At 60.4% G+C, this 22,815-nt stretch overlaps 1 protein-coding gene across 1 annotated transcript in view; it reads right to left on the bottom strand.

Annotated features, from left to right (window-relative positions):
• The window catches only part of COL22A1 (collagen type XXII alpha 1 chain), a 189,162-nt gene that overhangs the window by 3,773 nt on the left and 162,574 nt on the right, over nucleotides 1–22,815 (bottom strand). The window contains exons 51-62 of the mRNA XM_006912934.3: nucleotides 22,227–22,280; nucleotides 18,061–18,114; nucleotides 15,459–15,503; nucleotides 14,720–14,773; nucleotides 13,467–13,520; nucleotides 10,467–10,520; nucleotides 9,023–9,094; nucleotides 7,620–7,655; nucleotides 6,399–6,443; nucleotides 4,075–4,254; nucleotides 2,722–2,788; nucleotides 254–436 (exon numbers count right to left, since the gene is read on the bottom strand). Coding sequence (XP_006912996.3) covers nucleotides 254–436; nucleotides 2,722–2,788; nucleotides 4,075–4,254; nucleotides 6,399–6,443; nucleotides 7,620–7,655; nucleotides 9,023–9,094; nucleotides 10,467–10,520; nucleotides 13,467–13,520; nucleotides 14,720–14,773; nucleotides 15,459–15,503; nucleotides 18,061–18,114; nucleotides 22,227–22,280 — 898 coding nt within the window. The remainder of the gene's footprint in view (nucleotides 1–253; nucleotides 437–2,721; nucleotides 2,789–4,074; nucleotides 4,255–6,398; nucleotides 6,444–7,619; nucleotides 7,656–9,022; nucleotides 9,095–10,466; nucleotides 10,521–13,466; nucleotides 13,521–14,719; nucleotides 14,774–15,458; nucleotides 15,504–18,060; nucleotides 18,115–22,226; nucleotides 22,281–22,815) is intronic.

The following is a 22,815-nucleotide window of genomic DNA, read 5'->3' on the forward strand; positions in this document are numbered from 1 at the left end:
GAGATGGAGAGCGAGCGAGAACGCAAAGGGAACGGATCCAAGCCCCCTGGCGGAAGTATAGTCTTCCAAAAATGTCGACTACGAAAACCTCTCATACATACGAAGAAATTACATGATGCCAAAATTCAGGGTGCTGCCAAGCTGCAGGGGATGGGAACGGCAGAAACTACGCGTGAATTGTGCTGGGCGCGCCGCACCAAGCCCTCCGCAGCCCTCCTGGAGGCGCGAAGCCCACCTCTGGGTCTTCACTCACCTTTGGGGCCTGCTGGTCCGGAGGGCCCTTCCAGACCCCCGTGCCCAGGCCGTCCTGGCTCCCCAACAGGGCCTGCCCGGCCCGGAAGCCCATCTTTTCCGGGGGGCCCTGGGGGCCCGGGTCTGCCTTGAGATGCCTTCATGTGCGCCGGGGGCATCTGGGCCAGGAGGTAGGCGAGTTTGGCTATGGAGCAGGACAAAGAATGATCATGAAGGAGGGATAAGGGACAAAGGACAGGACGGTGACTCGTTGCAAATCTCAGAGCCGAGGAGACAGTAACTGCAACACAATGACAATAAAACCCACGGCACGGCATTCACACCGCAGCCCTGAGCGTGCGCCTCTGACCGGGCGGGCCGCCACCGCCGCCGCCGCTGGAGCCGGGCCACCTGGGCTGGGACCGCGCGCAGCCACCGCCATCGGTGTGGCCTTGGACAAGCCCCGTGCCTCTCCTGGCCCTCCTTTCCCTTCCTGTAAGGTGGAGACCTCGAAACAATATGCACCCCGTTGGGTTGGTGGCAGGTGGTCTGAGCGCCATGGGGCACTCCGGTTTTGCGTGGCACGTGGTGAGCGCGCAGTAGGTGCTGCCTGCCACAAAGCTACGTTTGACAGATCTGAGCGTCAAAGTTCTCATCTCTAAAGGGTGAGCTGGATGTGATGGGCACTGGTGATCCCTGGACATCTAAATGTTGATATTACAGAACTGATTTAATGCCCAGATGTCCAATTGCTGGCCGCCGTGTCTATCGCACTTGGAGTACAGTGTCCATCTGATGGCCACCACGGGCCACCTTTGTTTGCCACACAGCCACAGAGAGCAAGGCCAAGGCCCTCATTCTGCAGACTGCATGACAGCCCAGAGAAGCTAGGGGGCCGCCCAAGGGCCCGGCCCTGTGGCGGAAACATGGCGCAGACCAGGGTCTTCCGAGTGTGTTTGACCCCCTGCCATGCAGCGCCGTCCCCATGTGGGGCGGCGGGAGAGGCGGCCCAGCCCCAAGGCCAGGGCGAATCACTCAGCTGCTCTGGGCCTTGCTGGTCCCCTCTGGGAAGGGGAGGGGAGCTGATGCCTCGTCCTCAGACGGTCATTTGGAAGAAAGGGCTCCGGCCAGCCCGTGCCCCACCTGAACGACTTCAGGCAAGTCTCGTCTCTGCTCTTGGGCTGGAAACACCCCGATGGCAAAGGCCCCTTGTGTCACTATAAATCCAACACCCAGGAGGAGGACCATAGAGCTCCTGGCCCAGGGGCTCAGACGGGCCCCGGCCAGCAGCAGCCACCGCCCCAGCCTGCGGTTCCCTCTCCTCCATCGCCTCCCTCCCCTGCCCCGGCCCCCCGCCCTCCACTCCAGGAGATAACTTCAGCTCTCCTGTGGAAGGAGCCAGGTCACCTGGACACAAAAAGGGCAGGGACAAGGGTCCCCTTGCTCAACGCCGTGTCCCCACACCCAACCCGGAGCCTGGCGTCTCACGGTCTGAGACGCGACGGCGTGAATGAACGTGCCTCGCCCCGTGCATGGCCTCCTCGGCCTCCCTGCCGCACGCCCGTCTGCGACTTTCTTCCCCTGAGTTTCCACCACCGGGGCGAGCGGGAACGTGGGGCTGAGAGCGCGGATTCTGCAGCGGGCACACCTGCACGCAGACCCTGCTCGGACACTCCGCAGCTCTCCGGCCTCAGGCGGGTCCCTGGACCTCTGCTCCTGACCGTTGCAGGAGCTCCGTGAGACCGCGGCAGGCTTCCAGGGGTCACCTCCACCTGACGCAGGGCGAGCCCTGACGCTGCCATCGTTAGTCACCTGCCACCCTCCCCCCACTCCCTGACCATCGCGGTGACGGCCTGGGCTCACGCGTGGGATCTGACGACCAACGCGACACACCAGGACGGAAGGGAAAGCACTCCGTCCCCGCACGCCTCGGGGGCTCTGCGCATGCTGTTCTGGGGTCTGGGGTCTCATCCTGTCAGCTCACGTGGCCCCTCCTCCAGGAAGCCTTCCCTCCTCCGCCCCCGCCCTCTGAGCCACCCTCAGAATTTCCCTGTCCTCTTTCGGCGCCGTCTGTGCCAAACTAGATTGCAGACCCTGCCTCATCGCTCTGCCGTCACCCGCCTGCTTCCTAAGTCGCGCCCTGCCCGGGGCTGGGGGTTCCCTGCAGCCCATTACTTGTTGATTAGACAGATGGCTGCACGCACAGGACAATGGCTGATCGTGGCGTTGCTGGTTCTGTAGGTGGTGAGCTCCCCACGAGAGGTCATCAAGCAGAGGTGACGCACGCTCACTAGGGGGAGCTCTGAAGAGGTGTCTGCGAGGCTGGCTAGCCCCGCCAGGCGCGCCCCAATCCTGGGGTCCAGGTGACCGCTCTGAGGGGGCCCCTCTCAAACGGATGCGAAAGCACTAGGATGAAGCAGGGCCGCCTCCCGGGGTCGGGAGAGCATCCGGCCCTCATGCGCCCGGCGGCGGCGAAGGCCTGCTACTCACTCTCCAGCTGTTTCTCCAGTTCTTCCTGGATGAGCCGCCGCAGGGTGTCCAGGGAGGGAGGCTCCCCCTGGGGGACGGAAACTGGGGTTACAGACCTTCCCAGGAACCCCTGCCACCGAGACCCAGACGGGCCAGGACACCGAGGGGGTCACGCAGCGCACGTCACACCTCCCTCATCCGGTCCTTTTTCGTGAGCGTCCCCTCCCCGCCCCGTCGTGCGGGACGTGTCGTCCCATTTTGCACGTGGCCTGGTCTCTGGGCTCTCCGCCCTGCCGCCCGCTCCTTAGCTGACCGCCCCCTGCACAAACCACTTCGCCAGCACTGGACCCAGGAGGTTGGGCCTCCTCCGTGGCTCCCTGCCAAGGTCCCCTCCACCTCCAGGACCACCTCGCAGGCCACTTCCCACATCAAGGCACGTCGATTTCCTCCAAATGGCCACCTGGCCACTCTGGACCCCGGGACCGTTTTCCCTCCTGGGTCACCTTGGTCCCACAGGGGTCCCACACAGCCCTGGAGCCCGGTGCACGGAAGCTGGGTGCTGCCTCTGGGCTCACAGGGTGACGTGTGATGCTCAGAAGAACCTACAAGAGTGTCCTCATGCCACCAACTCCCTCGGGGCAGCGTCTAGCCCTCGAGGCGCGGGTCTCCCCCGGCTCGTGGCCATGGCCCCCACACCGGGCGCCACGGCAGACGGGCACTGGAGATCAGCTAAGCCTGCGAGGGTGCCCGGGGACCATGCGGGCTGTGGATGACCAGCCTCCCACGGCTCCTGCCTGGCAGCTCTGCTCCTCTGTCTCTGCTGCCGCCGTGTGCCCATGTGACAAGTGCATGCAGAATAAGAGTTCTGCCATTAGAATAAAATAGCTTCAAAGGAAAAACAGTCTGCTCTAAACAAGCCTTTCCTTTCATGTTTGGGGGAAGTGAGACCCAGAGGAAGATGGAGCCCCCTGGAAGACCCCGGGAGGCATGGCCAGGCACAGAACAGATGGCGAGCCACCGAGGGGGAGCCCAGGCCACTCGGGCTGGCTGCATCTCCGCCACGGCCTATGGCACAGGGTCCCCGGCGGGACAGTGCCGCCGTCTACGGAGGGAGGTCTTGAGGGCTCACTGGGAAGGGACACCCCTCCAGGGTGTGTCCCAGGCCACATCTGCCATCCCACTGGTCGTCATGGTGAGCCTGCCAGGAGAGGACTCACACCCCTTTGGCAGATACGAAGGGCCCGCGTGGAGACGGGGAGCAGCCCACCCCAGGTCACGTGGGTCACCAGGCTCTGCAGCCCGGTCGCCCTGACAACCACAGCCCTCCCTGGCGTCCCTCGGGCCCCACGACTGCTGCAATGCCAGCGTCCTTACCCTCAGTCCCGGAAATCCTGGCTGGCCCGGAGGCCCCGGGGGCCCGGCTGGCCCACTCTCCCCAGGTGGGCCTTGGGGGCCCATCAGGCCCGTGTGGCCTTTGTGGCCTGGGATTCCAGGATCCCCAGGCTGGCCATTCCCACCAGGAGCTCCTTTGTCACCTTTGACCCCGGGATCTCCCTAGAGGAGAAAAGAAGCGTGTCAGCAAGCAAAGGACTAGACGGTGTGCCCAGCACTGAAGGGACCGCTCGGCTGCGGGGCCCCTGTCCTCTCCTCCCGGAGCCCTGTAGAGGACACCTCAGTCCTAGCACAGACAAGGACACCTGCCCAGGTCCCCCAGCGGTCTGCAGGGGACAAGATGAGGACTCTGATTTCCAAATCCCAAACCGGTGCTCCCCGCAACAGTGCGGCTCCGCCTGCCCGCCTAGAGAAGGCCGCCGCCGAGCCTGCCCTCGGCCTCCGTCAGCTGGAGGGGCCGTGGCACTCCTCGGACACGGGTCCCTCTCACGGGCACTCTCCTGCTCCCTTCGTTGGCTCCAGCGGGACCACAGGGGACAGCACTGCCCGGGACCCTTCTCTCCCTGTCGCGGACCCAGAGTCTGAGGTCCTGGATCAGTGATTCGGGAACCATGGCAACCAGGGCGTTCCAGTCCTTCCCCGGAGTGCTCTGTGTGGCTGACCCCACGAACAGCCTCAGGGCACAAGAGGACGCCACGGCCGGAGGCCGCGGAGAGAAGGAGAAACGGGGAAGAAGACAAATGGGTGGGACCTAAAATGGGGCCTGGTGATGGGCAGGCCCCAGAGCCACGGGGAAGGCTGGCCACGCGGCTACGAGACGCCACTGCCGTCCACGGGCAGATGAGGCACGAGAGGGACAAAGGGGTGGACAAAGTCTGCTCCGCCCCAGGGCTGAATAAAAGGAGCCTTTGTGGACCACACCCACGTGGTCCCCTGGGCACAGACTCTGGGGAGACGAACGGACGGTGCGGGATGGACCCCGGGAGGGGATGGGGACGCAGCCCCGTGGGAGGGCCTGCCTCTCACTGCATTCGTCTCTTCACAGCATGCATCGTTTACCTGTGTGTCTGTATCACCTGAATTTATACGTGAATTTAGCCGTAACTGATGTCTCAGGCATGATGCATCCCACAGGGACATTGTCATCTGTCGGTGACCCAGAGTGCACGGGTCCCTGAGGGTCCCTGAGAGCACCCGAGTGCCCAGGCCCTCTCACCTCAGAGGTGAAGCTTTTCCTATTCACTAAACGTCTCAATAATATCGCCTGCCCCATCTCTCAGAATGGTCCCCAGCGCAGGGATGAGAGGCTGGCCACTCCCTGGCCGTGTTCCATGAAACCACTTAACAGGGCAGGGCGTCTCTCCGCTTATTGATCAGGTATTGGAGAAGATTCACATTTGTCGTCTGAAGTCCCTGGCTCCCAACCAAAACTCAAGCCACCCCCGCAGCAACAGCTCCCGGGGCAGCCGTGTGACACTGGCAGGGGACCTGCAACGCCTCTCAGCCACGGTCCCCTTCCCCGGCTGCATCCCCAGGAACCACCAGCCACGGGACAGAGAGACCAGAGGGCGTGAGAGCCCCTCGCTCTCTGCTTCCACTGTTCCATCCCCTCCGGCCGGCTCCTCCCTCGCCCGACAACGTGCAAGGAAAGCTGAGATCCATTCTCTGCAGGACCAAGGAAAACACGCCGGGGGTGGGCGTGGGGTGTGGGGTGGCGGGGACGTCGTGTGGGACAACAGTGTGACAGTGTGATGGCTGACCAAATGGAGGACTGTGGGCACGCAAGGCGTTTAGCTCTGAAGGAAGGGACAGCTGTCCCGCGTGTGAGAACGCGCCCCTCCCTTCCACCGGCATTGCTGAAAAAAAAATGACTTTGCCCTGTTGCTTTTTGGAGGAATGACATGTGAAGAAAGGCTTTCCGAGCGTAGCGCCAGAACGATTCATTATGGAAAAATCTGTTCCCTTGTCACCTCCAGTGACAAATCTGGCTCCTGGCAAACTGGCGCACACAGGCACCCACACACGAGAGAAATCTGTCCAAGTCTCAGCTCGCTTGCTTTTGAATTTGTAATTGTGACCATTTTACTTCTTAAAATACTAACCAAATAAAAAAAACACACACCACCGATGACAACAATGTCAGGGGAAGCCTCCCCCGTTCCTGGGGTTCGCGATTTTCCGAGGAAAGGTGACTGGCCAGAGAAGCCACCGCGAGCCAGGTTCCCGGCTCTCCTGTCCCTGACGTCTCGGACAAAGTCTCCTTGCCACCGTGAGGGCACATCCGCGTGACTGTGCCCCGCACTTACCCTCTCTCCTTTGGGTCCTGGTTCTCCAGGCTTCCCCGGGGTGCCCTGCAATGAAACCCAAGGCCGGACAGTCACGTGACCAGGGCATCCCATCTGCATGGTGCCTCTGCCTGTCTCGGCTTCTCTACAGGATCCTGAGGGCTGAGGGCAAAGGACCTCGAGGAATCAATCAGTCCACCTAGACCCCGCTGTGTCGTGCAGACGCTGCGGGCCTGGGCCCCCCTCCCAGGCTCGGCCCCCTTCAGAGTCCTCCTCCTCCTTTTCCTGGGTGAATCCCACTGCCCGCAGCACACCCAGGGGACCCGGCACCCACGGGCCTCTGACGGCTCGCCTCGCCCCTGCCGCTCTGGCTGCCCCTTCCTGCCAAACCCGGTGACCAGTGTGCCTTCCTGAAGCGGGGAGCAGGCGGTCCTGCTGCCTAAGGGCCCTGCTGGCCATCCCCGCCCGGCCCGCAGCACATCCCACCTCCGCATGGACTGGAACTCGTAAGTGATGGTGTGGGGAGGCGGGGTCTTTGCGAGGTGACTAGGTTTAGGTGAGGTTGTGAGGGTGGGGCCCATGATGGGACTGGGGACAGTGAACCTGGAGACCAGGGGGAAACGGAGAGAGGGAACCAGAGCTGCCAGCTCCTCGACCTTGGACTTCCCAACCCCCAGGACCGTGAGAAACAAACGTCTGTTGTCTCAGGCCCCTGTCTACGGTGATTTCGGCTCCGAGCTCAGACATGATCCATCCCCCTGGGAAATGAGGACTGGAGAGGGCACAGGGCACACGGCCTGTCGGGGGCGGGAGCCCCCTTAGACACGGGGTGGGGTCAGATCGGGGAGGAGCCCGGTGTGTGCTCAGAGTCTGGACTTCAGCCGACAGGAGACAGGGAGCCGGACAGGGGCCGTGTAGACAGCAGTGTGGACAGCAGTGTGGACAGCAGCCATGAGAAGTGGGAGCCAGTGCCCCCCACTCCCCCCATCCACTCACTGAGGACCAGTGAGCGATCGTGAGGGAGCCACATACATGGCGGGGGCAGGAGGCAAGTGCTGCCCACACGGGAGCCACCTCTGCCGTCCTCCAGTTAAGTGACCCAAAGGGTCAGAGTGGGAAGGGGCCTTTTCATTCGAGAGGAGGTGTGCAGCTTCGAAATGGACAAGCCGCTCTCCACAGGACTCGCAGACACTGCCCCGCGGGAAAGGGCCGTCAGGGGGAGCAGAGCCGCGCCATACTTGCCTCCTGGCCTGGAGCTCCTTTCTCGCCTGGCTCTCCCTGCAAGACAGAACAGAGTCTCAGCTGGCTCTGCGGCATCCGCACACGGCAGATAACACGACCGTCTTCACGACAGACGTTTTCACTCAAGTCACGTCTCAGCAAAGACAACGACCGATGGTCCAGGCAAACAAGGACGCCCCAGACGGGGTCCGGCCAGCCTGCGCAGGGCAGACGCGGGGAGAAAGTTCCAGGGTGGGGACGGGGCCTTCAGTCCTGGGCTCCTTGACTCTGCCAGGACGGCATCTGGGGGCAGCTGTAGAGGCTGCCGTGCCGTGACAGGGAGCCTCTCGGGGAAGGAGGCTCGCAGCGGGGAAGGAGGCCACCAGTGGGGCGCTGGGCTCTGCCGTCGGCCTGCCAGGTTCGAACCCGGGCTCCTCCGCTCACTGGCTCTGTGACTCTGAACAACCCTTTGTCACGGCTTTAAGCTCCCTGCGCCTTGGTTTCTTCACCCGTAACGTGGGAATCGGAGTGGAACCCTGTCCACAAGTGATGCGCTACTGTGTGAGTAAACGGATGGCCGGGGCGGCGTGTGTGGAAGAGTGGGCACTGGCTGCCCCGCGCGGCGGAGGGATGGCGGAGGCCGCCTGATGAACGGGCGCCAGCGCAGATCGGTGGACAGACCCACGCTGGCCTTGGGCTGCATGGCAGAGAAGGGCAAAAGCAGGATCACCAGCAGAGAGGCTGGGCTGGGCGGCAGCAGGCTGCCCTGGGGGTCAGGGTTCACCGCAGCGGGGAGGGACAGGATCAGGGTGAGCTTTCTACGCCTGCACATTACCCACGACCCTCATTCGCTGGTCGGCAGCCCCAGGTGTGGACCGCAGCACACAGCTGGCAGCGATCGCCCCATAGCCTCTCTGCATCCACCTGCCAAGTCAGACCTGGACTCGAGCGCCCGCTGGAGCACAAACCCACGGGGTGGCCTTGAATGAACCACCTGTACGTGCTGACCCTACAGCCCACACTTGCTGCCCGGTAAACGAAGTCTGAGGGCCCTAGAGGGCCAGGTCCACCACCCGCAATGGGCTGCTCGCCATCCCAACCCCCTTACACAAATCACCCATCTAACCCACGGCCGGTGCTGTGAGCGCCCAGTGTGAACAGGAGGGGGCAGAGGTCACGAGACCTTCGCAAGGCCTCGCGATCAGGGCGCTCGGGGTGGAGCGAAGACTCCCGCACAGAGCGACGTCTGAGCGCATTTTAGCCAGTGCGCTCCACTGTCCCCCGTCACCAAATGACTTGGCCATGCTCGGGTCATTGTGACCGGAGCACCTGGACCTACGGGCACGGGAGGCGGAAGGACGGGTACTGAACTCGAGCCTCACACCTACCGCCAGGCCTGCCGGCCCCCATCGGCGTCTGCTTACCGGAGCTCCGCGGGGACCCAGGAAGCCAGGGGGTCCCGGGCTGCCATGTTCTCCTCTGTTTCCCTTCTGGCCCTGCAGAGGGAAAACGAGATTCATTCTTCAAGGTCAAGTGCCAACTCAAGCAGATGAGGAACCCTGTGACCCCTCTGTACCCTGAAGGCCTGAGACATCGACAATGCAGAAGGCAGGACCCCTCCCTGCAACGAGGGGAGGCCTCAGGGAGCGGCGTGGGGTGCTGTGGACCCTGACTGTGCTGTCCTAGGGTAGGTGAGCACGGGGACAAGTGTCTCTGCGAAGGGTCAGTGGTCTTTGCATTCAAAGTGACAGAAACGAAGCAGGGCGCCTGTTCAGCAGCAGCACCCCGACGTGTGGCCCTGCGAGGGCAGCGGTCACGGTCTGGCAGGATCCACGGCAGGAAAAGCCTTTGGGACGTTTCGGTCTCAGCCTTTCTGGGAAGCCACCGCACGTGGGTCAGCTCTTCGGGGACCAGCTCCGCCCTGGGAGTGGATCGGCATCACCCCCCAATCCTACCCCCCGTGTCACCAGCAGCGATGAGCCCCGTCCTCGGCTCCGAGGGAGCCCTGATGTCGGCTAAGGAGTTGGACCCCTTTAGTGCCGCTGTCCCTGGGCCAACAGGAAGACGGGTCTGCACCAGGGCGACCCCATGCCCAGCCTGCCTGGGAATGATGGATTTCCCAGGAGGAAGGTCCCTGGCAAACCAAGTTTGGCCGGTGACCCCAATTTCCAGAGCGGCACCGGTGAGCTGGCCACACTGCCCGGCCATTGACTCACCACGCCCCGAGCGTGGTCTTCTCAACAGCACTGCCAATGACGGCCAACGGAAGTACAAGGCTGTGCTGGGAGGGTCTGAGTGGACAGGCTCCGACTCATCCGACCCGAGACTCCATCAAGGACCCATCTTCCCCAGCCTGTTTCCCTACCTACCAGACTGAACCTCAAATCCCAATCCTCTATCCGGTGACCAGGATTCTATGACTGTTCATTGGATCCGCTTCCTATGACCTATCCACCATCCCCTCGTGGTCTCCCACCCCCCTCCCCCTAACCCACAGGAGGACGCCCTCCGGCCAAACATGTCGCACGTCCATTCCCATGAGGCACGCTCACCCTCTCGTCTGAGACGATGAGACTGGGCGGCCTGAGCCTGTCCTTGCATCCTCTAAAACCATCAACATTGATGACGATCAGCAACCACTCTACAAAGCTATTACACGGTTTTTGACTCTTCGCGTGTTCTGTCCCTTCGGAGGCTGCAGCGCACGCGCTCTAAACTCTGGGAGAGGCTCTCGCTGGGTCCTCACCGCCAGCTCACTTCCGCCACTGAACCTCATGTTTTCCCGCCACGCCTCTAGGCATGGAGACCAGACAACGTGTGACGTGAACCACGTCCCGAGTCCACTGCACAGCAGGGCGAGATACTCACCGGGTTTCCTGGAGGCCCAGGGTCGCCCGGAGATCCAGGTGATCCGTTCTTACCCTGGAGGAAGAGACAGGGGCATAACTCTGCCAAGCCCCACTGCCGGGACGCCCCGGAGCAGGACCGTGCAACAGAGAGGGTGCCAGATGGGGAGGGCCTGATGTCACACCTCCAGCTGTGACGCGGACCAGCATGGCTCTCTGTAAACTGCCTCCTCACTCAGAGGAGCTCGTAAAAGGAGCCCGTGGTACCTCACTCATGATACTGTGGCAAATTAAGTGAGTCTGTGCGCATGGAAGAGCCTGGCCCAGTGATCATGCCCACAGCTCCGCACGGCGGATAAGCACGGCCACTTTCATCCACCCATCCTCACCCTCCAACTCAGACGCAGACCGTCCTAGGAGCGAACGCACCGCCCCGCACGGAAGTGCTCACATCACAGGCGTGCTGCTCCCCGCCGAGGTTCCCCGCCCCCCCAACTATGGGCTTCGCTTCCCCGCCCCCCAGCCCCCCACTATGGGCTTCGAGTGTCCCCATTCAACAGGTGCAGATGCGGAGGCACAGAGAAGACAAGCGGCTGCTGCAGGTTCATGCCGCGCTAAGCCGAAGGTCTCTCCACTCCGGATTCCAGGACTAACTCACATTCTCCAACCTGAAGGGTTCTGTGCACATCTGCGATTTTGATAAACACGCTGAACCAGTAAGCCCCCCGGTAGCATGGACGCAGATACGTAAGCTACCTGGACACTCGTTACAGCAAACAGCAGCTAGCGCCCCAGATGGCCCTTCACGCAGGCCTCGCGGGCTCTGACTCACAGCTGCAACAGACGCGAACACCACTGCGCACGGAAATGCCAAGACCCTGCCTGAGAGGGACCTGGGGCAGCTGTGAACGCAGGCGGCGTGGACCCCAGGTGGCGCGGACCCCATCCCACGCCACCTGATCCTCCTGAAGGATGTGGCTGGTCGGTTAGTGACCATAAACAGGGTTCCACCTTGTGCCTAAAACGTGCACACGTGAGGGTGGGTGACTCACCAGACGCTGCCCAATCATGTAGCACAGATGTCACAGATGAGGAAACCGAGGTACAAAGCACAGGACCTGGATGGGACCTCGGCCGGCCTGCATGTGTGACAGCTCCCCGCTCACCCCCTCCAGGGAGTGCTGAGTGGTGGCACCTCCCTCCGCCCACCCACCAACCCATCTGTGCGCCTCTAAAAATATGCGCTTCGGCTCATCCCTGCGATAATTATATCTCTCCTGCTCCCTCTGGTCCTCTCCACTTGCAGGGAGGACGAGGGCCAAGGCACATTAGCACACGGCGCCAACGCAAGCGGATGTGCACAGGGGTGGTGGCTCTGGGTGGCCACTGTCACCCGTGTGCCGGCGGCTGCTGGGGCTGAGACCTGACTCCCTGCTGGGCCTCGGGCCACTCCTCACGTCCCACTTATCCACATGGAGCCCCTCGGTCTCTGTGCCTGGCAGTAAGGGGTCCATAGGCCCCCAACGGCTCTGAGCTCACGCCTCCTGCTCTGAGCCTGTCCTTCTCGGCGGGCTTCCTGAGAAGGACCTCGCAGTCACCCAGGCCTGGGGAGGGCTGACTTAAGCTGCAGAGTCCTGAACCAGGCTGCTTGAGTCCAAATCCTGGCGCTGCCACTCACTCGCTCTGTGACCTTGGGCAAGTCGCCTGACCTCTCTGTGCCTCCATCTGTCTTATGTGAACGGGGACAGTGATGGCGCCTGCCTTACGGGGTTTGGGGAGAACTCTGAGTGAATCACACGAATGCTCGTGCGGCCTCGAGCCCCGGACACTGCCGATATCCGTGAACACCCGGCGTCCGGTCGCGGGCGTGTGGAGCTGCAGAGTTCCACAGGGAGCACATCAGTCCCAGCGGCGTGGGAGCGAGGCTGCCGGGAATTAACCTAACGCCCGCTCCACCGTGCTCGGGGGAACACGCTTTGGTGAACGGTGGAAGTTTGTTGTTGGTTACAGACTCCTTACGATGCACCTCGGAACTGATGGGGGCAAGCTAGAAAGCCCCAGGACTGCCTCTGGGGACCTCGGGCCTTCGGGCCGCGCCCCTGCCTCCTGCGCATGGCACGTGAGGCCCTCCGCAGCCTTACCTGGGCCCCCACCTTGTCCCGGAGCAGCCACAGCTCCCGAAACGTCCCTCCCTGCCCTGCTTCGTGCCCTTGAAGGCACCCGCACCCATCAGGAATTCACCGAGCTCCTCGGCCCTCCTAAGGAGAAGCAGCACCGAGGCCCCGGCTTCCTCCAGCACCGGAGACCGGTGTGGGGCCCAAGGCCAGTGCCGTGGGCACGTGCTGGGCCCTCACTGTTCCATCCGTCCACCGGACTAAGTGACCGGGTTCCCGCGACTCCCCCACTTTACAGATGAGGGTACTGAGGCCCAGGAGAGGTGAAGAAACTCACGCAGTCCACAAGACGAGCAGGAGGAGGGCCAGTGACCAGGCCCGGGTGGCCAAACCCCGGAGCGTGGGTGAGGGAGCCAATGCCGGCCGGGGGGGCCCCTGAGGGGTGCTCTCCGCCTTCCTGTCATCACGAGCCCTCCCCACCTGCCTGCGCAGACAGTTTTTCCAAGTTGCCCCATATGAAACTTTGACATCACAGCTACACTATACGTGTGTTTTTGCTGCATTTGATATATGAAGAGTAAGACCTTGGGGCACCCCAACAACCAACGCATGCCCTCTTGGGGCAACAGCACCCCCACTGGCAATGCATGCTCCAGAAGGCCTGGTCCCTGCCATGCCGGGTGGCCCGCTGGAAATTTCCGGGTGGTGGGTAGGCGGCTCCGGAAAACAGCTTGGGCTGGGTGGTGGGTGGGGCACTGGGGGACTTAAGGCCGTGGCCACTCCCAGCTGCCAGCCCCTTTGCCATTTGTAACAACACAGAGGGCTACACCAGGATGACCAACCACATGTCACCATGGGAACAGGTCCTGACGAAACATGAAGCAAACTCATCCCCAAGCAAAACTCACCGGCAGGCCCCTCAGTCCTTGGGGACCCTGCGGCCCTGTGGGTCCACCGTCACCCTGGAACAGACAGAGTCACGTTATCAGAGTCACTGCACGGAGATGATGCAGGCACAAGTCAAACGTGGACCAGAGTTCACCGAGTCACCCAAGAGACCAGCAAACTTGTGTCCAGAGCATCGCGTCGTCAATAGCCAGCTATTCCAAATCCGCGAACTCCCGCACGTGACAGCACATGCGTGAACACCCTCACTGTGCGTCCCTTTATCTGTCCCCTCGCCTAAGCCTCCTCCTCCCGGTCCACAGGGCTTCCAGGCCGCTTCTTGGAGGCGGGGAAAGCAGCACAGAGGGAATTCCCCCCGGAGGTCTGCTCCTGCCCCACAGGACAGGCCCCTGGAACAGCCTTGCCTCAGGAGCCACAGTAAGAACAGTGTCACCCATGTGCACAGCACCTCCTGGGGCAACGGAGCAGCGATGCACCACCGCCCCGCATGAGGTCTCCCAAGCGCTTCGTGACACGATGTCAGACACTTGGCCACGCTCCCACACGGAGCAGACCGTAAAGCAGTCTAGAAGGTGGATGTTTACATTCAAAGTGCTTTAGCGTATGAAGAGCCCCAGGGATACTCCCCAGGGGTTAAAGGCAGGTTCCAAAGGATGCCAAGGGCAGACGTGGGCCCCCTTGGGCCTCAGGGCCTTGGGGCCCTGTGCCCACGCTCCTGACCCCCCCCCAGGATCGTGTCCACACGCCAGACCGCTTTGCCGGGGGTCAGGTACGATGGCAGGTCCCCCGTCGGCAGGTGGAGCTGGCAGATCCGGGCTCCGGGCGGCCCCCTGCCCCGTCTGACTCTGTGTGACCACGAGGAAGTGCCCTGGCTTCTCTGGGTCCCGGTTTCTCAATCTGTACCACTGGGGCAAACAACAGCTCGTCCTGCCCTGGTCTCCTGGCCAAACTCAGGGAGAGCAGACTAAGCAGTTTAGGTGCCACACAGCCCGTGGCAGTGGCTGTGATGGGCTCACGAGACTGCGGACACCGGAGGTGGAGAAACAGCCTGGGAATGCCGCTCGAGTCCACCCAGGCTGGGTCCCCCGGCACAGCACTGACACCAAAGTCACACCATCGGTTCGGCCAGGCCCACGGCTTCCTCAGGCCTCCGCAGCCGCCCCCCGCCCGCCCCCAGCGCAGTGCAGCCCTTCCCACTTTTCCTGCACCCCTCCTCCCACAGGCCCAGCCAGTTCCCCAGGACCCCCTCACTTACGTCTTTCCCTGGTGACCCGTCCCGGCCAGGGGGCCCCACGGCACCAGGCTCTCCCTGGAGGAAGGAAGCAGAAGCAAAACACCTGCTGTCAGGGAGCAAGAGCGGAACGCGGCCGCCTCACGCTCCGTGTGTCTGAGCCTGGGGGACGGGGAGGACCAGGACGGCCCCCCAGAGAGCACCCCGCTGGTCCGAGCCCCGGGCTGGGTCTGCAGTGTCCCCAAGGCCACTGTCAGTCTTGGGCCGTGCGCACCTGAGCTCCAGGAAACAGTGCTGAAGGGCCAGCCGCCTGCCTGGAATTGCGCCGCCTCCCTGCGGACCTCCTGAGCTCCCCCAGCTCGGCTTTCTCATGGCCACACCGAGCACGGCAGGGGGTCTACCCTGGGGACTCCCGGGCTTCGTTCCACTTGGGGCATTTGGAAGAGATGGAAGAAGCTAACGGACGCTTTCCCACGTTAGCTCTGGGACCCTGGGAAAGCCACCCGCGTCTTCCGGCCCTCAGGAGCACACCTATGTGTCGCACGGCCAACAGTGACTCCGGGCGGACTTCGTCAAATTGGTTATAAGTCAGTGTCTGGCCCCTAGGAGTCGTGTCTAGAAACACTAGACCAAGGAGGGATGATGCTTTCATCTTTCTCAGTGACAAGGCACAGCACTGGCCCACAGGGCCCTGAAACCCGGGGTCTGGAAGTGCCAGCTCAGGTCCAGCCGGGATGACCTCCGTGGCGAGACATCCACTTACCCGGGGACCAGGCGCGCCAGAATCGCCCGTGTGTCCCTTGAAGCCCTAGAAGAAAGAGAGTGAAGTTGTCCCACCCAGGGGCAGACTGCCGGGTGGCACAGCCCTGGTGAGACGGTCGGCCAGACCCCGACCCCTCTCACGGGGGCTCTTCCACCCCCCTCACTCTCCACCAGCTGCCAGCTGCTGGCCCCGCTCTGTGCCAGGCACAGGCCATGTCCTCGATGCCTGGTGACTGGCTGGCTAGGCCCTTCTTCCCAGGTCAGTGTGGGCAGGGCCGCAGCGGCGGGTCCCACGGACGCCTCTGAGCGTCGGGGCGTCAGCCCGCGTGTCCCCTGGACTCCCTCTTCTTCCTCACCCTTCTGATCTCGCACCGCTGGCCTGCGATCCCCTCTGCCTGGCTCCTGGGAGAGGCGGGGGGTGAAGGGGCAGGACAGTCAGGGCTCAGACCCTGCTAAGCCCCGGACTGAGTGACAGCACCTCGCGTCTCTCCCCGGACCCCAGGGCCCTTCTCTGCCCCATTGGGTTGCGGTGGGAACCAGACGAGATGGTGCACCCACACACAGGCCTGGCACCACGTGAGCGGTCAGCAGCGTCAGTGACTGACGAGGAAGCGGGCGGAGGAAAGTGAAGCCATCTCAGGTTTGACTGCAGAGTCAATGCCCGTGACCTAGGAAAAGCCAGCTTAGCCCTGGGCGTCCTCACGTCACCGGCCACACAATGGGGACAGGAAAAACGCCCGCCTGGCTTAGCTTTGCCAGATCCATCTGTGGGAAGGGGCTTGATATGCCACCACGTCCGAAGGAGCAGGGCTGACCTTGGAGTCAGGGAGTGGGGAGCTGACCGTGGCCCCCAACTTCCTAGCTCAGGCTCTCGGGTGCCTGACATCTGTTCACCGTGACTCAGCTTCACATGTGTCAAATGCAGACAAAATCTGCTTCGGCAGAGTTCCCGTAAAGACTGAACAGGAGACAGTGCTCAAAACGGGCCATAGATCCCTGTCCCCGGAGAGCGAGGGGCCTGCCTGGGTCCCAGCACCTTCCTCAGAGACACTGGAACCCCGAATCCAGGAGGCGAGAGTCAGGCGCCCTGCCGTGCTCTCCTACCCCATAATCGTGAACAAAAAGCACCACCCGAGGTGGCCACAGAAGGCACCCGGCTGGCAATTTTACATATTTCATCTTCTCCTTCAGGGCTCACAAGCATCCTCAGCAGTGGGAGCTCTGCTGATCCCCGCTTCACAGAAGAAGAAACAGAGGTCCAGAGAGGTCCCACGCCAAGGTCGCAAAGTGAATAAGTGAAAACGTAAAAGCTGCGCCCGGGTTTGTCCACCTCGAGGCCCACGCCACCTTCCAGGCGTTGCTCTGACGCGGGCCAGGCAAGCCCGAGGAGGCAGGTTGTCCGCCTGCTGGGTCTCTGACCGCGGCCCCTACGCGCGGCAGGATTCCTCACGACTCTGGGCCAGGCGGGTCCTACCCAGCATCAGTCCCAGCAAACAGGTCTCCCGGCTGAAAGGAAGCGCCTCCCACCCGACCGGCCGGAGCCGCCTTAACGAAAATCGAAAATCGCCAGTTGTTTTCAGCCTCCCTCAGAAGGTGGCACTCTCCATGCTCACGATTCTTTTCCCAGCATAATCGGGTGAAAGGCAAGGAGATGTGGCAAAGAAGGAAATTGATTTTGTGTTTTATTTCCTCTGTGTTGAGTGCTAGCCGGGTGAGTCATTGATTTCTCTACTGGAAGACACATCAAGGAAAGAGAACTAGCATTTTGATTTTCCCCTCCTTGCCAGATAATTGGATTTTAGAATTTTCATTAAAAATCATAATCTTTCCAGAACAAATTTAAGGAAATGTGTATAAACAATTTAAAAATTATAAAAGAGTAAAGCATTTAGCAAAAACAAACAAACAAACAAACAAAAAACATCAACAACCCCAAAATACAGAGATGGCATTCATTTTTATAGAAAAAGGAGCTATGTCTATAATAGCGTGACAGCTATAGTTAGATATACGAATGCCTTTTAGATATACAAATGTCGCAATTCACGCATAGAAAAAAAGACTAGGAAAAATATAGCAGAGTGTTAAAGCTTAACCACTGTTTTGCAGAATTATAAGTAACTCTTATTTTCTTCTCCACGGTATTATTTTTTATTCTTTTTCTATTATTATCATCGCCATGGTTATTGTTTTGCAATGAGAATGGGTTACTTTATAAGAGGGGGAAAAAAACCTTTAGCTATGGAAAATGTTCAAAACTAAAATTAAGACTCATTCTTAGGTTCTATCATCCAGAGAAAGCCCACTAAAATTACCCTAAATAGGCTAAAAACAAAACAAAAACAGAACAACATGGTAACAATGGCTGCAGTTCTGAAAGTCAAGTTTAAGGCCATGGCATGTGAAAGAAGTGAATTTATCAGAAGGGGCCCCAATGTTTTGGAGGAGAGAAACTTCTGGAAACTCATAGTCTGGCAGTCTCTGCAAACCCTACTCACTATGCAGAGCCATGTGGCTGATGGCTTTATTCCACTACAGACCACACACATGCGCACACACGCGCGTGCGCACAGCACCCACGCGCACACGCACACGGCACTTACGGGGGGGCCTCGGGCGCCCTCTGGTCCTGGCAGACCAGGCCCTCCTGCTTTGCCCTGGGAGTAGAGAAGAAAAGAAGAGTTTGAGACACATGTTAAGGGCCTTCCTATTCTTGGTGCCTGGCCTGCCCCGTATCACAGGTCCACAGCCGGTCACCGGCCCCCTGCCCACCCTTCCCCTGGCTCTGCAGTCCAGATCACCAGACTAGAGCCAGGCCCGCTGAGTCCTGGTCGTCCTGGGACCACGCCGGTTACACAGGGTTCACCTTGACAGCGGTCACTCATGGCACCCTGATCATTCTCAGAAACGGTCTGGTCTGGCTGAGAAATTCTGTTGACATCCTCATTCTAAATGACTTTTTAGCTACCCACAAACCCTCTTAAAGGCAGCCAATACCCACTGCATCCTACAAAGGGGGGCGCTGGGGCTCAGAAGTTACAGCCTTACCAAGCTGATAAAGGTCAAGCGGCCTGACTCCCAGCTGCAGGCAACACCCAAAGGCGCGCCTCACCCCTCGGCTGCGCCTGCCGGCGGGGCTGCCGTCTGCTCTCCCTTTTCACTCTGCCCTCTCTCAACGACGAAGTCACGGGGGCACCTTTGCTATTTGTACTTCTTCACTCCCGGCAGCTCGGTGGGGTCCTGGACTAAGCAAGTCAGTGAGAGGTGGGCGCTAAAGTCCAGATAGGGTGGTCAGAAGTGGGGGCGGGCGGAGGGGCAGGAAAAGTGGGTGGAAGGGCACGTCTGATTGATTGGCACACCGTTCCCCCGAATGGAGCCCTCATTTGCACAGCTTGCACATTTGGAGGATCAGATGGGGTCCATTCGCGGGGTGGAGGGGGAGCACCCTAGGATATGCAGTAAAATTACAGAGGAGGAGGTGGGGCACGAAGCTCTGACACCGAGGTGGGTGGGGTGGTTTCTTCTGTCCCAGCTCATCCGAGTCCAGCTGGTGTGATCCGGGGTGTCCCTTCCCTTCTCCATTGTAAATTCAGGACAATTGCCGCCCGTGGGTCTTTGTGACTGAGGAGGTCGGTCCCAGCCTGGCTCCTGCCCCGCAGTTAGGTGGGGTGGCCACCCCATCGCCAGCCCAAGTTACCCGCTGAGAACTAACAGCCAGCAGGTGTGGAGGGCCTTCCACATGGCCAGCACAGAGAGGCTGGGTGATCCGCACAAGGTCACACAGTTGGGGTTCTAATCTGGGCATTCTGGCTCCAGAGTCTCTGTACTTAATCCTACACTAGAATTAATGCTCAGACATCTCTTAACAAAAATTATGCAATAGGCAACTCAAAAGCTGCCTATCTATCCACCTGTGGATCTATCCATTTCTCCATCCATCACCCATCCACCCATCTATCTACTTTCTATCCATCCAACCATCCATGTCCCTAAAGTATAGGAACTTGAAGGAATAACTCAAGGTGCAGAGTGACCACCCACCTCAGGTGGCAGATGCTGCAGTTTCTCTGCCCCTACCCCCGCTCACTCAGGAGGGTGCCCCCCCACCCCCCCTCCCCACTTAACAAACGGTCCCTGCCGGGCTGAAGGCTGAAGGCTGCTCTGGAATGGCCTCGGGGCTGCCTGACTGAGTGCAGAGGCCCAAGGGCACGGAGTTCACAGCTCGGGGACAACCTGCAACCAAAATGGGCTGAAGGATGAACAGCCCGGCCTGGTGGGAGCAGGGCTGCAGCTGTGCCCCCGCGAATTCTCAGAGGGCCTCCAGCGAGCCTGGGCGCGGGCTGCCCACTGGAGTGGCTGCGCTCGCTGTCCCTGGCGGCTTCCCTTCTTTCCTTGTTCCATTTCCTCACGCCCTCCGTGTCTCCTGGGACCACGCCCCAACGACGCCAGCCCCTCCGAAGCCTTGTCTCCAGTCTGCTTAGAAGATCTCCGACGCCCCCTGTTCTGTGCCAATTTCCTCCGCAGCAGCTCAGAGTGATAACCGCCGGGATGGGGGCACTGACTGGTGAGCCCCGGAACGCCCCCGCCGGGGGTCACCGAGTGTCCCCTCTCCCCGGAGGACCAGCCCTGCCCCTTGAGCACTGACCGACCCAGGAGAAGCCTGGTCTCACACCGGTCTGTGCCCAGCGTGCGGCCCGGCCTGACGGGGCAAAGCCTTCCATCAACAGGCCGGACGGAGACCAACGGCATCGGCTTCCCTGGACGCCTGCAGAAAAGCTGACGTCCTGTTCTGGGGCGCTGAGCTCTGGGCTCCGCCTCTGGGGTGGGGGTCCTGCAGGGCTCGTCTCCCAGCTATGGGACCTTGGCTGGCGACTTAACCTCTCTGCGCCCTGGTTTCCTCGTCTGGGGCAGTGACACCTGCTCCTCCAGGGGTTCTCTGGGGAGCTATGGTGGAAACGTCAGGGAGCCCTCGGCACCCTGGCCCGAGGTCGGCACAAGCTGTGAGCCACGGGGGCAGCATGTCCTCCTCTCTCCCTCCCTGCGCCTCACCCTGGCTGTGGCTGCCCCCTGCCCACCACGGCAGCTCTGCCGGGCGTTAGCCTTCAGCAGCTTAGCGGGAACCCTGTGCTCTGCCTGCTGCTGTGAGCTCTTTCTTTCCCTCTCGGCAGCAAGTTCTGGTTCCAGCATCTGGCGAGCAGGGGACAATGATAAAGGAGCAGCTTCGGGCAAGCTGCGTGAGATGTGGAATGAGTCTCAACAGTTGACAAGCAAACAAATTCAATGGGACGTAAACCTCGCCAAAGAAACTTTACGTGCTTTCACTGAGTGGTTCCATAGGGTCTGCTGTCCTGGCCTCACCAAGAGTTAAAACCAGTGTAAAAAGGAACTGACTACAATAATTAACAGACAAGCCTAATGCATTTAGCATATTTCTCATCTCATCTGATTCTCTGGCAACTCGGGCAGGTTGCTACTCTTATCCTCATTCTATTTAAAAAGAAACTGAAACTCAGAGACGCGTTTTGAGCCGCCCCAGGTCACAGAGCCTGTGTGGACTGGAGCCAGCATCCAAAGCCAGTCTCTTAGTCTGGTTGTGGTTTTAAGGTTCGTATAAAATTTGTTCGTTTAAGTTTAATTTGATTTTATCCATAAGTAACACATGCCCAAGGCTCCAAAAAATTTTAGAAAGTAACAATAATATACTACTGAGTACCAATTTGTCTCCTTCTGCTCAAAACCACCCTCCTGGGGGTGGGGGGAACTACTTTTATTTGTGTTTTTAGAGTCTCTCAGAGTTCTTTTATGTAAATAGTAGAAAAATATACACACAGACCCATTTTTATACAAAATCGGGCATGCTACACGCCCAAGGTCTATCACGTAACGATACAGCTCGGAGAAGTCCCTCGCCGATATGTAAAGGATGTCCTCATGCTACCTCACAGCTGCCTGGGGTCTGCTGGGTGGCCCCGTCGTTACTGGTCCCCTACAGGTGGGCTTCTGGACAACCCGGGTTTCTAAGCTCCACCTGCCACCTTCCTCCCGCCGCTTGATGTCGAGGTGCCGTGGAAACGGCAGGGCTGCTAGGAACTGAACACCACCGCCATCCAGGAGCCCGACGCAGTCGAGACGAATCGACCACCCTCGATTGTCAGGAAAGACAACTTTGAGGTCACGGATACGAGCCTGTAGAAATCCCTGCACTACCAACAGCTCCTGGGGCCACAGGGACTTCCTCGTGAGCACTCAGTCTGCCGTGCTGTGTGTCTGTCCCCAGACAGATGACATTAAAGGAAAAGAAAAACCACACACGACTCTATGGCAAGGTTGAAGCCAGGGCAAACTCGCAGCCCCTAGAGCCAGCAGGTGTGGCTCAGGTTGTCCGCGGGTCTAACGGGCTTTTCAGGCATCGGATTTCTACCCCGGCCAGCGCTCACCCGCCCCCATGTCCCCTCTCATATCGACAGAGTTGAGTCTTCATGGGGGCACTTGAAAAATGCAGAGGAAGGACAGGAGCCAGGGCTCAGGTTCTGACTCTGTCACCGGCCCATCACGTGACTCTGGGTCCATCGTTTCACCTCCCTGAGACTCAGTTTCCTTTGCTACAAAATGGGGAGCAGTGTTTACCTGGTGGGGTCGGCAGGAAGTGAAGCAACGCACAGAAAAGAGCTCAGTGTGCCCGGCTCGGAGCGGCTCCTGGGCACACGGCAGGTGTTGCTGAGAAAGCGCTAACCTGGCCTATGAATGGGAGGGGTCTGGAGCCACTTACCGGGTCTCCGGGGGGACCTGGTTTTCCATCTCTGCCCTCTTTGCCTTCTGCTCCCTGCAAGAGAAACTCAGATCAGTCATCCGGCCAAAGACGCCCAGAGGGAGGGGAGGACACACGTGGTGCCAGCACGTCTTCTCGCCTCGTGCACAGCTACGTTCACACGTAGCAGCTAAGGAAGTGTTTCGACCAACAGAACTGGTTCGATCTCCCAGTTGTTCCCTAACGCCAAGGTTCTGGCCTGGACGTCTGACCCACAGCGTCTGGCGCACAGGAGAAAACCAATAAATTACAACCGTTTCTGCGTTATTGCTGTTGATCTAAAGAGGGCCCCCCTGGACATCTTCATGAAGTCACAGTTGGGATGGCGCGGCCTCACACCTGGGCCCTGCACCGAGGGGCGATACCAGTGCTGCTGAAGGTGATGCCGACTGAGTGACGTGCGGGACAGCACGGAGCACGGCCCCTGGAGCACGTGAGGGGCGAGGAAGTGAGACGAGGGTGGTGGCCGGGTTACAGAGACGCCACACACTTCTTACGTTTCCTCCCACGAAATCAAGCTGCCGCGACCCCCCGCCCGCCCCCGCCCGCC

The sequence above is a fragment of the Pteropus alecto genome, unplaced genomic scaffold, assembly GCF_000325575.1.
Source record: "Pteropus alecto unplaced genomic scaffold, ASM32557v1 scaffold105, whole genome shotgun sequence".
In the NCBI taxonomy this organism is placed as follows: domain Eukaryota; kingdom Metazoa; phylum Chordata; class Mammalia; order Chiroptera; family Pteropodidae; genus Pteropus; species Pteropus alecto.